This window comes from Saccostrea cucullata, unplaced genomic scaffold (assembly GCF_032062105.1).
Source record: "Saccostrea cucullata isolate Sc308-1 unplaced genomic scaffold, CSIRO_AGI_Scuc_v1 ctg846, whole genome shotgun sequence".
In the NCBI taxonomy this organism is placed as follows: Eukaryota; Metazoa; Mollusca; class Bivalvia; order Ostreida; family Ostreidae; genus Saccostrea; species Saccostrea cuccullata.
Genome location: NW_026927703.1, coordinates 140,001 through 153,689, shown reverse-complemented (window position 1 = coordinate 153,689; position 13,689 = coordinate 140,001). Strand labels below are relative to the sequence as shown.

At 34.3% G+C, this 13,689-nt stretch overlaps 1 protein-coding gene across 1 annotated transcript in view; it reads right to left on the bottom strand.

Moving 5' to 3' along the window:
• Nucleotides 1-13,319: 13,319 nt before the first annotated feature.
• LOC134275293 (MAP7 domain-containing protein 3-like) overlaps nt 13,320-13,689 on the bottom strand; it is a gene marked incomplete at its 5' end in the record, with an annotated part of 5,467 nt that continues 5,097 nt past the window's right edge. Inside the window, one exon of the mRNA XM_062757567.1 lies at nt 13,320-13,689. This exon is cut by the window's right edge and continues 96 nt beyond it. Coding sequence (XP_062613551.1) covers nt 13,635-13,689 — 55 coding nt within the window.

Sequence of the window (13,689 nt, the reverse complement as noted above, 5' to 3'; positions counted from 1 at the left end):
TCTGTGTAGTTCTTCTGGTCTGTACGTATAACAAAGGAAAAGTAGCACTTGGGTTTGAAACTTTGCAACAGGCAACAATGAATAGAATTATGTATCCTATTGTAGTATACTTGTGTGCCACATTCTATTGAAATCAGACCAAAACTGGGAAGGATTAGCGTTTTAAAGGAATTTCACAGAAATTTTTAGTGACCATGGCAACATCCTTCATCAATCAAAATCAAATCCCATTGCACTAAATTATGTATCTAAGTTAGTCTACATGTTGCCAAGTTATATTTAATCAGACTAAAACTAAAGGAGTAGCATTTTGAAAAATTGTGCAGAGACGGACGGACGATGGACACCTTACTATCGTATAAGGTTTTCTTGTCTCTGACCAGTAGAGCTAAAAATGTCCCAAATATTTTTATACTCCCTGCTTGAAAAGAGAGAGGGTATATAGTGATCGGTATGTCCGTCTGTCTGTACGTCCGTCCGTTACGCTTTGGGGTACCCACCTCTTATCCGCAACTCCTCCTATACCACTGAATGAAAGAGACTTTCACAGAATGCAATTATTCCATAGTGCCATTTTGACCTTTTTAGCTCTACTGGTCAGAGACCAGAAGAGCTTATGCGATAGTAATGCGTCCGGCGTCCGTCCGTCTGTCTGTAAACATTTTTTTTCAAAATGCTAGTCCTCCTACAGTTTTGGTCTGATTTCAGTACAACTTGGCACACAAGTAGACTACACCAAGATACATAATGCTACGTACCGGTTTTTGATTTCAATGAACGGTGTTGCCGTGGTTACTAAAAATAGAAATTTCTGTGATATTGATTCAGAATGCTACTCCCCCTACAGTTTTGGTCTGATTTTAATATAAGTTGGCACACAGGTAGCTTACACTAAGATACATAATTCTGTATATCTGTTTCTGATTTCGATGAACGTTGTTGCCGTGGATACTAAAAATAAAATTTCTGTGAAATTTTTTCAGAATGCTTCTCCTCCTACAGTTCTTGTCTGATTTCAGTATAACTTGGCACACAAGTACATTACATTGAGATACATAAATCTGTGTATCGATTGAATGGTGTTGCCATGGTTACTAAAAATAGAAATTTCTGTGAAATTGAATCGAAATACTACTCCTCCTACAATTTTGGTCTGATTTCAATATAACTAGGCACAAAAGTAGACTAAGTACATAATTCTGACTTATCGATTTACCTTATTTACATTCCGGTAGAATTATCAAGGAATCAACTCCACTAACTTTCAAAGAGTTGTCACAGAGAAAACAAATAGAAATGGAAAGAAAGACTGAGTGACTCGGGTGAAATAAAATAATAGAAAGGAGGCTGGATAAAAACAAAGTTAAACATTGAACACCTCTTGTAAAAGAAAGTCTGGATCCAATCTTGGAATAACAATAAATGGATGTACTTACGTACTGTGTTAAGTTCAACTTAACTTACCTCTATATCGACCTGAGAAAACGGTATCAATAAAAGTGCAAGAAAAACTAAAGTTAGGAGCAGATGTGGAAATTTCCAAGTGATATAAAAATAGACTTATTACAGAATCTGGAATTCCATTCTATATTTATCGATGATTTGAGTAAAAAGCAGTAATTTATCTATTTTCGGTTTACAAAAGAACAAGACTTCACCCCAATTAAAACTTAAAGCTCTACACTACTCTTAACGTAGGTCGCGGGTTTACAGGGCTTTAAAAAGTGTTCGAAAACATACCATGAAAATTACCTATATGATTTCTCTACCTTTGATTTCCATTCTCTGAAAATTATATAAAATTCGTCTGCACCGTTTTTATGTAATTGAATTCCAAAGATGTCATTGTTTTAGTTACATTTTTAACGGTATTCTATTGAAATGCATAGGAAAAACGTCGTTTTTGGCGTTTTTAGGCAAGGTTTTGATTAGAAAAATATCACTAACTTTTAAATCGTGCAGACGAATTTGTTTATCCTTTGGTATTTTAAAATAGAATTGATTTGAAATAAATCTACGTGAAAAAATTAATATGTCTTCGGGTTCATTTTTTCGTCATTTAATTGTAGATAATTGCTTTTATATTGAAAAATATAGCATTTTTAAGAACAACGTCATAAAATATCGCGACGTCACACTTGACGTCGTGAATATAAATCCGGTATACAGAGCAAAAAAAAAAATAATAATAATAATACGAATTTAAAAAAAAGGAAATTCAAGTATACCTGCTTTCAAATGACCAGTATCATAATAATTCAATAAAATATAGACATTATTACCTTTAAGCTTATTACGTCTAATATTAGTGAAAATTCACATAAAAGGCGTAAACCAACAATCCAGTCCTTTAGATTCTTTTTTTTTTTTTATATTTTCTTTATGTGTTATTTCTTACTGTTTCTTTTTTTTAATCATGCGCGGATTCTCACCGGAATTTGCAAAATAAAAGTGACCTTGTATTCCCCTCTGGAAAAAGGCAGAGCTCTCCCCGTTGAAATCGTAGATCTGTGATCTAAGTTTGTTTGAAAAGTCGTAGGTATGAAGATAATTTAGAAGTCAAGGACTACTAACACCCCTAACCCCCAACCCCGAAATATGTTTTTTACGCTTTGTATTTATCCTTTTTCTTTAGAAAATTCAGCAAGGCTATCAAATCAACAATAACATCTTCTGAATCAATTTCCGCCAAATATCCTCCCGAGTATAAGTATTAATGCATTCAGTGTTTATATTGAAAATGTTTTTGTTTAAGTTTACAAAGAGGCAGCGAATAGCTAAAATAAATCTTAACATGATTTTATTTTATGCTTATACGTATAAGGATAGAAAAAAGCGTACTTAAAAGGAATTTTAGAGGGGTAAATGGGACGATAATTTAAACATTAATTTTATTCGGCGCAATCAAAAGGCAGATTTTTTTTTGTTCTTAGACTTTCAATGTATACATATGATATTAATTCTACTGAATCAACATGTATATGGAAAGCAACTCAACGAATAAAATATGTACATGTAACTAACAACAACGCGTGCCCTTACTTACACAGGCAATTGGAGTATCTAAACCCCCCCTTCTGTTTTTCTGGGGTTTCCTATTTAGGATTTTTAATACGTATTGCATGTTATTAATAATGTTACCCTTTTATATATCTCTTTATGCTGTTTTTATACATGTTTTTCGTTTTCGACTGATACATAAAAAGAGACGGCTTGCAATTTGTTTTTATTCTCGACGTCTGCCTCACTTAATCTTCACTTGCATGATCACTATCTAAAGCGAAGAGAATCATGAAATATGCAGACATCGATAAATTTGAAACACGCTCTTCTTCCTTTTCAGAATTCCATTTAATTTTTTATGTGCCTCCGATTAGTAAATATTTCGATTAAATCAACATGCACATATAGGGTGGAGTTAAAATTTAAAAAATGGGAAAAGTTTACTCACCCCCGGCGTATAAGGGGGTCATATCCTACGTGCCTGTGGTTATTTACAAGAGGTCAATGCCGCTCAAAAAATGTATATACTTTAGTTTATGTTTCATTAGTATTACCCTGGTAGTGCCTTAGCAGTTTTTAATTTGTGATCAACCTGTCATGTGCAACCTGTATACGGACAGAGATTAGCACGTACCGTTTCATAATTGAGTTCGACTTTCCATCTGTGAGCAGAGTTTTGACGCTGTTTACGGAGATAAATGACAACAAAGACATGCCATATATATGGTTGTGTAGATAAATTATCGTAGAAGACAATGGTAATAATCAGTTTGTTAGTGCATTTCCACTAAAAGTGTACACTAAAATGAGTGCTTTTCTGAGGAGGGTGTATAGTGTAATTCGGAGTTAGATAACCTGTTTTATAATTATACACATTTAATTAATACGAGGGTTGTCCCGTAAAATCGTGGACAAAGCGTTTTCCTCGAAAAGTAATGGGCGCACTAAGCTGAAAATTTCAGTAAATGTTTGTTTATCATATTTAAGTGCATGATAATTTTTTTGATAAATAATAGGCAAAAATAAAGATTTTATTATGCTTGAATGTGTACGGGGTATTGTCCTACGGCGCACGGACAAAAAACCTAGGTTTTATTAAAGAATACACAAGTTTTAATTCAAAATAAGTTTTAAATACATAAGATTTGAATTAATATTATCCTAATTCAATTCCACAATCAATTTTATAGTCTTTGTAAAAATTTTAAGGCATTTGGTTAATTTTTGGCAGTTTTTCGAGCTTCGAAATGGGAAAGTGGTAAACACAACACACAAAAAATGGCGACGTTTTATGACGATACGGCGCACCGGAGAGCAGTTCCGTTTTAATTCGATGTTATAATGACACCTTTAGAGACTTGAAATGACCATAGAAGAAATAAGATTATAAAAATATCATCATATCTTAAGTATACAAATGAAATAGAAGTTTTCTTAGCGAATTCTTCTTTGATCGAGTCCCTGGGGAGTACAAAACATACGGACAAACTCCTAATGTAATAGCAAAAGACGCTGTCACAGTAGACCGCCGAGATTTTCTATCAGTTGAATGATGATGAGAATATGTCCGTAACTTACTGATAAATCTTCAGAAGATCGCATGAGGGTGCCAATTGGTTCTTCGGCTGTTTATGGAGACTAAAGAATGTGTATCAATGAAATTCCCAAATTTAAGTCGGACTCATCCAACTTCATTTTCAGCAAAGATAAAACGTGACGCTGTTTTAGACACTTTGACGTTATAATCCATGCGCCGTAAGGTGATACAATACATGGCAATAAATCACATAATTTGTTTATTTATGCATATATTTATCTGAAATTTGCTGTGTATATTACTAAAATATGTACTAAAGAATAGTGAAAATTTCAGAACGCAGTGATGTTTATTTTTTACACTAGACAACTTGTCCACGATTTTACGGGACAACCCTCGTACATGTATTTAATATTTATAAATCATACATGTATACAAGGGTTCCGAAACAAGTACATGTGCTCTCAGAATAGACCCGAGAAGATGCGATTGATAACACATAATGAAACGCTTTCTAACACTTTCAGTGATGGTCATTCGAATCAAAATAAGCCTTCATTATTTTTTATAACTTCAGCATGTTCTATGAATATTGTTACACTAAACTAGTGCATATATAGCACTAGTGAGATCCATAATGGAGTATGGAGCTGTCATCTGGGATCCATACACCAAACAAGAATCAACAAAATTAGAATCCATCCAAAGAAGAGGCGCAAGATTCATAACCAAAGACTATAAATCAAGGGAAGAGGGTACAATGACAAAGATGCTTAAAGATCTCGACCTTCCCTTATTACAAACCAGACGCCAACAACAACGTCTAATCTTTTTTTACAAAGTGGTTGAGGGGCAGATACCAGCTATTAAATCAGACCAATATATAAAATTCCAAAAACCGAAAAGAAACATCAGACCGAAAGTGTACGAGGACTATCAAGCGACAAATATTATAAGTAATAGGATCAGGAATAACAGCCGTGCAGTTGAGATACTTGAGACAAAGACAGACCAACTGAAGAATTCACTCTTTGTACGCACAGCTGTTGACTGGAACCACCTGGAAGAGAAAGCGGTCCGCGCCCCAAAACTAGAAAGCTTTAAGTCGGCGATAGAACATCTTCGCGACTAAAGCGCCCTCTATCCGTCACATCAAAGCCCAACGGGGTTACTGTGATGTAACAATACAGATACAGATACAGATACCAATTTCAACAAAAGTTATAGCTAGATAATGTACTGAATGTTTCCCTTTCTCACTGTGACGTCATAATCAGATGTGCACAAGAAAGTCGCCCAAATCATATAAATTGCGTACCCAGTTTTAATGACGTCAGCAAACCCGCGACCTACGTTAAATAGACGTTTAATTAAAATGCACATTATAACCCTTTCGATTTCTTTAAAACTGAATGCACATTTGAAACTCGTGTAATATTCCTTTCAAGGTATTAGATGTTATGCTTTTAATAACTATCATTCCAATAACAGCGTGTCACTTGCTTGATCGACCGTGGTAAAAAATTTCACAGATTACCATATCATTCATCGATGGGATGTTTGACTTGAATGAAATCAATACTACTTTGCATATAAAAAACAGAATCCAACTATACCCCGGTAACACTGACCAATCGTATTGAATGATTGTTTTCCAGCGCAGCATTTGTAGTCACCGGCAACACGTGGTTAGTCAAAGCCCGTTTACTGTATAGCAAAAAGCACATGCCATATTTCTTAATTGTGATTTAACCGAATGGAGTTACTTTTGATACGAATGAGAATATTTAAAGCATGAAATAAGTAAGACTATACATGTATACTTTGAAACTATTATTATACATGTACATCCATCATTATAAGGATAAAAACTTGCTTTGCCTGTCATGTGATTATTGTTTACCGCATTCTCGTGAACAATCATTCAATACGATTGGTCAGTATTGTAAGAGGTATCGCTGGGTTTTGTATTTTATGTGCAAAGTAGTATTGCTTTCATTGAAATCAAACATCCAATCGATGAGTAATATGGTAATCAATATGTGAAACTTTACCACGCTCGGTTAAGCAAAGTGACACGCTCTTATTGGAATGATAGTAATTGCTATTGTTGAGTCCTGTCAGTAGGAGTGAATGAGTTGAAACCAACAGCCAATCGATGAATTATATGGTAATCAAAGAAAGCACGCTTCAGTTAGCAAAGTGACAAGCTGTTATTGGAATGATAGTATTAGTTTTCCTTGATTTTTGTGCATTTTCTGTTTGTAAAATACATTGACTTGTATTTTTTCACCTGACGGAAAAAAGTGCTTAAAATTTGATAATTTCATTGCGACAGTAATGTAAGATGTACATGTACATGTACGTCTATAATCGTCTGATATCTGGAATTGATAAGAGGCCTCTGGCAATGATACAATGATGGCAGACAATGTCTTTTAGGAGTAGTGTTCAGCTTCAACAAGAGAAAATATCTTTTTCTCTTAAATGCATGCAGTCTAGTAAAGATCAATTACGCTGAGAAAACCTGAATGAATGTGGAATATCTGACAAAACCTTTCTTGAATTAGAATATTGCTTTGAGAAATATTCAATGCATTTTCAAATGCCCCAGGAAAAAAAAACTTTGTGAAAAGTCTAAATTACAGATTTCAAATGGAGATACTTAGTAGTTAGTTCTAGCGTACTTGATATAGAGCTGATCGATTTTTTAATCTTTGTTCCTCTGGATTCCCTTACCTTTTAGAATATGATTTTTAAAAAAGAGAATGAAACCAAAAGTCTCTGTGTAGTTCTTCTGGTCTGTACGTATAACAAAGGAAAAGTAGCACTTGGATTTGAAACTTTGCAACAGGCAACAATGAATAGAATTATGTATCCTATTGTAGTATACTTGTGTGCCACATTCTATTGAAATCAGACCAAAACTGGGAAGGATTAGCGTTTTAAAGGAATTTCACAGAAATTTCTATTTTTAGTGACCATGGCAACATCCTTCATCAATCAAAATCAAATCCCATTGCACTAAATTATGTATCTAAGTGTAGTCTACATGTGTGCCAAGTTATATTTAATCAGACTAAAACTAAAGGAGTAGCATTTTGAAAAATTGTGCAGAGACGGACGGACGATGGACACCTTACTATCGTATAAGGTTTTCTTGTCTCTGACCAGTAGAGCTAAAAATGTCCCAAATATTTTTATACTCCCTGCTTGAAAAGAGAGAGGGTATATAGTGATCGGTATGTCCGTCTGTCTGTACGTCCGTCCGTTACGCTTTGGGGCACCCACCTCTTATCCGCAACTCCTCCTATACCACTGAATGAAAGAGACTTTCACAGAATGCAATTGTCATTGTGACCTTTTTAGCTCTACTGGTCAGAGACCAGAAAAGCTTATGCGATAGTAATGCGTCCGGCGTCCGTCTGTCTGTCTGTAAACATTTTTTTAAAAATGCTAGTCCTCCTACAGTTTTGGTCTGATTTCAGTATAACTTGGCACACAAGTAGACTACACCAAGATACATAATTCTATATATCGGTTTTTGATTTCAATGAACGGTGTTGCCGTGGTTACTAAAATAAGAAATTTCTGTGAAATTGTTTCAAAATGCTACTCCTCCTACAGTTTTGGTCTGAATTCAACTCGACCTTCAGATATATCGACGACGTATTGTCATTTAACAATGGTAATTTTCATTCCTACCTCGATACGATATATCCAGGAGAGCTTGAGATAAAAGATACCACAGAGTCTGACATATCTGTTGCATACTTGGATATTTTACTTGAAAAAGACGTTAATGGTTACCTAACAAGCAAGTTATATGATAAACGTGACGACTTTAACTTTTCTATCGTCAACTTTCCTTACTAAGATATCCAATTCTGTGCTTCGGTTTCTGATTTCGATGAACGGTGTTGCCGTGGCTACTTAACATAGACCTTTCTGTGAAACTGTTTCAAAATGCTCTTCCTCCTACAGTTTTGGTCTGATTTCAATATAACTTGGCACACAAGTAGACTTCACTGAGAAACATAATTCTGTTTATTGGTTTTTGATTTCAATAAATGGTGTTGCTGTGGTTACTAAAAATAGAAATTTCCATGAAATTGTTTCAAAATGCTACTCGTCATACAGTTCAATATAACTTGGTACACAAGTAGACTGCACTAAGATACACAATTCTATTTATTATTTTTTGATTTCGATGAACATTATTGCCTTGGTTAATAAAGATAGAAATTTCTGTAAAATACTATCAAAATGCTACCCCAAATGCAGTTTTAGTCTGATTATAATATAATGTGGCAATTACAAGTAGACTACACTAAGAACATAAAGAGACTTAATCAAAGATCATTATTCTATTTATTGCATATAGTTTCAATTCCCAACTGCTATTTTTCTATTCCTTTGCTATAGGTACAAACCAGCTCCCCCCAGAGCTTCAGTCTCGACAGAGACTTCTGCTTTACTTTTTGATTGGACACATATTTCGGGTTTCCCTGAGAAAGACGTTGACTCTGCCATTATTTCTATAATACTGAAGTGTACCCATCCCTTATCTCCTCATCTACCACAAAATCAGACTTATTGATACTTTCACAAATTACATAATACAATTGTGCGCCTTCTATTTTACTTTTTTGATCTGACACTTATTACGGGTTTCCTGGAGGAAAACATGGACTTTATAATACCATTATAATCATATGGGAGGCGGGGTTATCATTTAATGAGGTCAGTGCTCACAGTACCTCTAGTTTAGAGTCATACCTTATGTTACCAAATTTTATGGCCTACTGAATTGTAATAACTCTACAGCTAAGCTACACTAGTTTTTGGACTTGCCTAGTTTTGCAAAATTTTGTTTACGGTAATTGATTGAAATATTTAAACGTAATAATGGTTGACGCATTTTTTTTCTTAGATAATAACATGATCGACATTTTAAGATAGATAAAGACTAACTTGTTCAAATCTAATATAAAATATTTTTTCTGCCGTTTTCATCCTGTAATTTACGACTAGACGGTCTAAAGCATGCGGTGTATTTGAATACCCATGATTAATATAGATTTCGATAAAAAGTGGTGAACAATGTAGTACTGTAATACTTTATATTGTTCCTGACTCATATACATCTTCACATCTTTTAACTGTGACATAATCTCCAGAATTATCAGAAGTTTTGAACAAATGATAACCTAACTCATAGAACAAAATACAACTTAAGCCAAGCTTATCAAATTTATTCTTAATTTATTTTGCACCGAATGTACCCTCAATATTGATGTAGTTTTTTGTTTTTATAAAAGACGTATACCACAGCATTTGTAACTATTATATTTCAATGCTTTGTAGTTTCTATACATCATTAACCTCCGTACTGTAGACTACACTCTTGGTGGGGGCACGATTTTTATACTTTATACTAGTAAGGTCTCATTGCTTATTAGAACACTTTGTTAGAATGAAATAAGTGTATCAGATCTGCGTTACAATCACGCATTTAAAAAAGATTGAGGGGCAGTATGAAAACCATCTATCCTTGTGTACGTTATGAATAATCCAGAATTGAAAAAAAAGATAGATTACATGATCCGTACGTACTGGTCCCTTCTACAAAGCAGGGAACAACATTGTCTTCGTTTGTAAGGCTCATTATTATATAAATTGTATTTTAGAAGAATAGAAAATAGATTTACTTCTGCAAGTAGTAATCCTACTTATACTCATAGTTCCCTTTCTAAGAAAGAAATTCTTCAAAACCATATGTCGGTTTTGAATATTTATAATATCCCAAACAACCAAAATATATTTGTACTACCATATCTATACATTGTATTGGATTCAAATACTTCATAAAAGTCGTTAAAAACAAAGAAACATAGCGGGTTCCAGTAAATGTTCAACCAAAACTCTTACTTTACTCCTCACTAAGATATTAACATTAGTGAAGGAAAAAATTCAGTGCATCAATATATTCGAGAAGTGGTGTATATCAGATGTGGATACTCAATAATTCCAAAGAACTTTTGGACAATTAGAAATGACAACATTTTTCCAAAATCAACAGCTTAAAAACTTACGACTTTTCAACTGTATACACAATTCCCCACGATAAATTAAAATCAGGCTTTCTGATATCATTGACAGCTGCTTTTTCCAAAAAAAAAATTAACTCGTGAATTTTCCTACCTTGTCATTGGTCATTTAATTATTTTGTTTAAAAATTACTTTGTTAAAAAATATTCTGATTCATTACTGTACACACAATAACTCTGATGTTGACATCAAAAAGATGCCTGAGTTTCTGATTGACAATATCTATGTGCTTTTTGATAGATCAGGTCTTCCAACAATTCATTGGAATTCCTATGGGTTCTCATTGCGCCCCGTTATTAACCTTTTTTGATCTCCTAGGTATGCAGCAGAATTTATTCCAAAATCTTATTCGTGAAAAGAAGAAAAAATTTGCTGTGGCCTTCAACTAGTCATTAAGATATATCGACGACGTATTGTCAATTAACAAAAGTTGTTTCCATTCTCCAATCTTTCACTAGCGGGCGTTTTACGCTTTGCTACAGCACTAAATGTCAATATTCTTGGCAAAATTCACTTTAACCTACTGCATCCTAATTTATTAAGGTTAAACTCCTATGTTCTTTCCTTCGATCTAAAATGAGAGTTTATCTATGAAAATTAGATTCGAATATCGCTTTCTTACCTTATCTCACAAGGGATAATTTCTCGGCAGAATATTAGTATTATGAAAGTGGCAAATTTAAAACGCATTGCCAATAAATATAAACAAGGTCTAGTTATTTTAGACAAACAACTTGCACTATTGGTACATTTTATAGAAATGTAAACGTGTTAATATTCCTGTTTGCCGCTTTAAACAACATTTGAAAAAAAATCACTTGCCTTCGCTTTCTGTACTACTTTTCAGACTTTGACAGAGGAATAAATGAGACGATATCTCTAAGTAGAGATTGCCGATTCTCGTGTCAATACGATATATCCTGATGAGCTTGAGATAAAAGATACCACAGAAACATCTGTATCATATTTAGATATTTTACTTGAAAAGGACGTTAATGGCAATCTAAGATGCAAGCTATATGATGAACGTGATAACTTTAACTTTTCAGTCATCGGCCTCCCTTACTTATGCAGCAATATACTTTCATCACCTGGATACAGAATCTCTCTGTTGATTCGGTTTGCAAGAAAATGCTCACGTATGAACAATTTCTAAAACTAGGTATCAGCAGTCTCGTTTAAAGTCATCATTTCGTTAGTTCTATGGTCGAAGACCTTGTCAGCAAATACAATTTATCACTATGTCAAATGCTGACTGACAATTTTCAAACTAATTCTTAGTCCATTATTAAAACACTAAATTTACGACGGATTTTCCTCTTGTTTCCCGGCGGGTGTGACCGGTCGCAGGAGTTTTTCACTCCTCCATGGCACCTGATCCCATCTCTGATGTTTTGAAGGTCTGTGTTTGCTCCGCTCCTATTTTGTATTGTTTACTGAACTTTTGAGCTTGAATACTGTTCGTTATCTCCGTATCTCTCAAGAAGTATTAAGAGGAATATAAGAGCAGGTTTCAGGAGGGTTGAATTTGTGTATTCATGTATAATGCGTTTTTATAGGGTTTTTTTCCCCGAAACATTCATTAATATGAAAATAAAAAAAAATTGCTGCAATTAGCATGTTTTAAAAATGTCATACAACTGTATATGTGCATTTTATAAGAGTTAGGGTAAGCGAGTGGAAATATTGCATTTCACGGGTGGCTCAGTGCATGCTTGATCTAAATCAATATCTACACATTTCCTACCAGTGTCGGACTAGGCCTTGCTTCAAGAATGATTGAATAACTCACCTCAATCGTTTGCCAACTTAAACATGATTTTAAAAAGACTAAGTAAACTAAATCGGCCTCGATAGCTACCTCGGAAACTGTAAGCGACGGAAGTGACGAATCTACGTATGAAAAATGTACAGGCATCCCGGAATTACACGGAAAGTCTGTAGAGAACCAGTCAGACCAAGTGTGGGACGCCTCTGAGTTTTTCATGTAGACATTTATCGAAAAAAGACATTTTAAAAAAGTGCTAGTTTCAACGTTTTTTTTTTTTTAATTCTATTTTAATGAATGTAATCAGACTCACCTAGAAAAACACGAAATACATAAAACACACCGTCCTCTGGAAGGGGGTTGGTTTAGAGTGCATTAATTAGTGACGGTCCGGTCAACAGTTCTAAGAGACAGACATCCTGAGATTCATAACTTTTGTTCTGTATTCATTGTTTTTAAACCTGATTTAAAATCCTTCAATTGTTCCAAGGCAGAATACAGGCTGAAGTATTTTTTAAAAAACTAACCCAAGATGGACGACAACATGCCTTATATAAAAGGGAAGAACGGTAAAAAAAATTCACTTTGTTCATTTATAGTACTCTTTTCCCTGTATTATAATTTTTATTACTTACAATGTATCGAAGAACATTCTTGGACAATAAGTGACGCAAAAAACTCAAAAAAAGGAAAGGAAATGCATACACATGCAGAGTTTTCGAGAAATTTTATAAGAAAACGAATTATGTAAAATTAAAAGAAAATATAAATGAAATATAAATAAATTTCAAATAAGGAAAAAGAGTTGGGAATCCCACGTATGTCTTTCACAATATTATCTGTATATCAGACTTCCAGAATACATTATGAAGCGGACATGCATGTATACATGTATTTATAGTTGTAGTTTAAAAACACCGTGCCTTGGGGGTTTCTGTTCAATAAGTCCGACGTTATATTGAAGGTCATTCTTATATCTGGTGGAATTGTCTTTCCCTTTTGTTTCAGAGACCAGGATGTCCATGGTGTAGATGGCACTCATGTAAACTTTGAAATGCACTTCAGAACTTTGCTGGGAAGCAAACTTCCGATTTCCCATAAGCTGCAGCCATATTGTCTCTCCCTCCTTGACGCTGAATTCCACACTCTCTGACGGTCCCTCGGTAAAGCCTCGACTCCTCATTTCGGTCACAGAGCTCGAGAACAGCTCAGGATTCATACATCGGATAGCCAAGCGGCGCTTGTTTCTTTGTGTTGCTTTACAATCAAA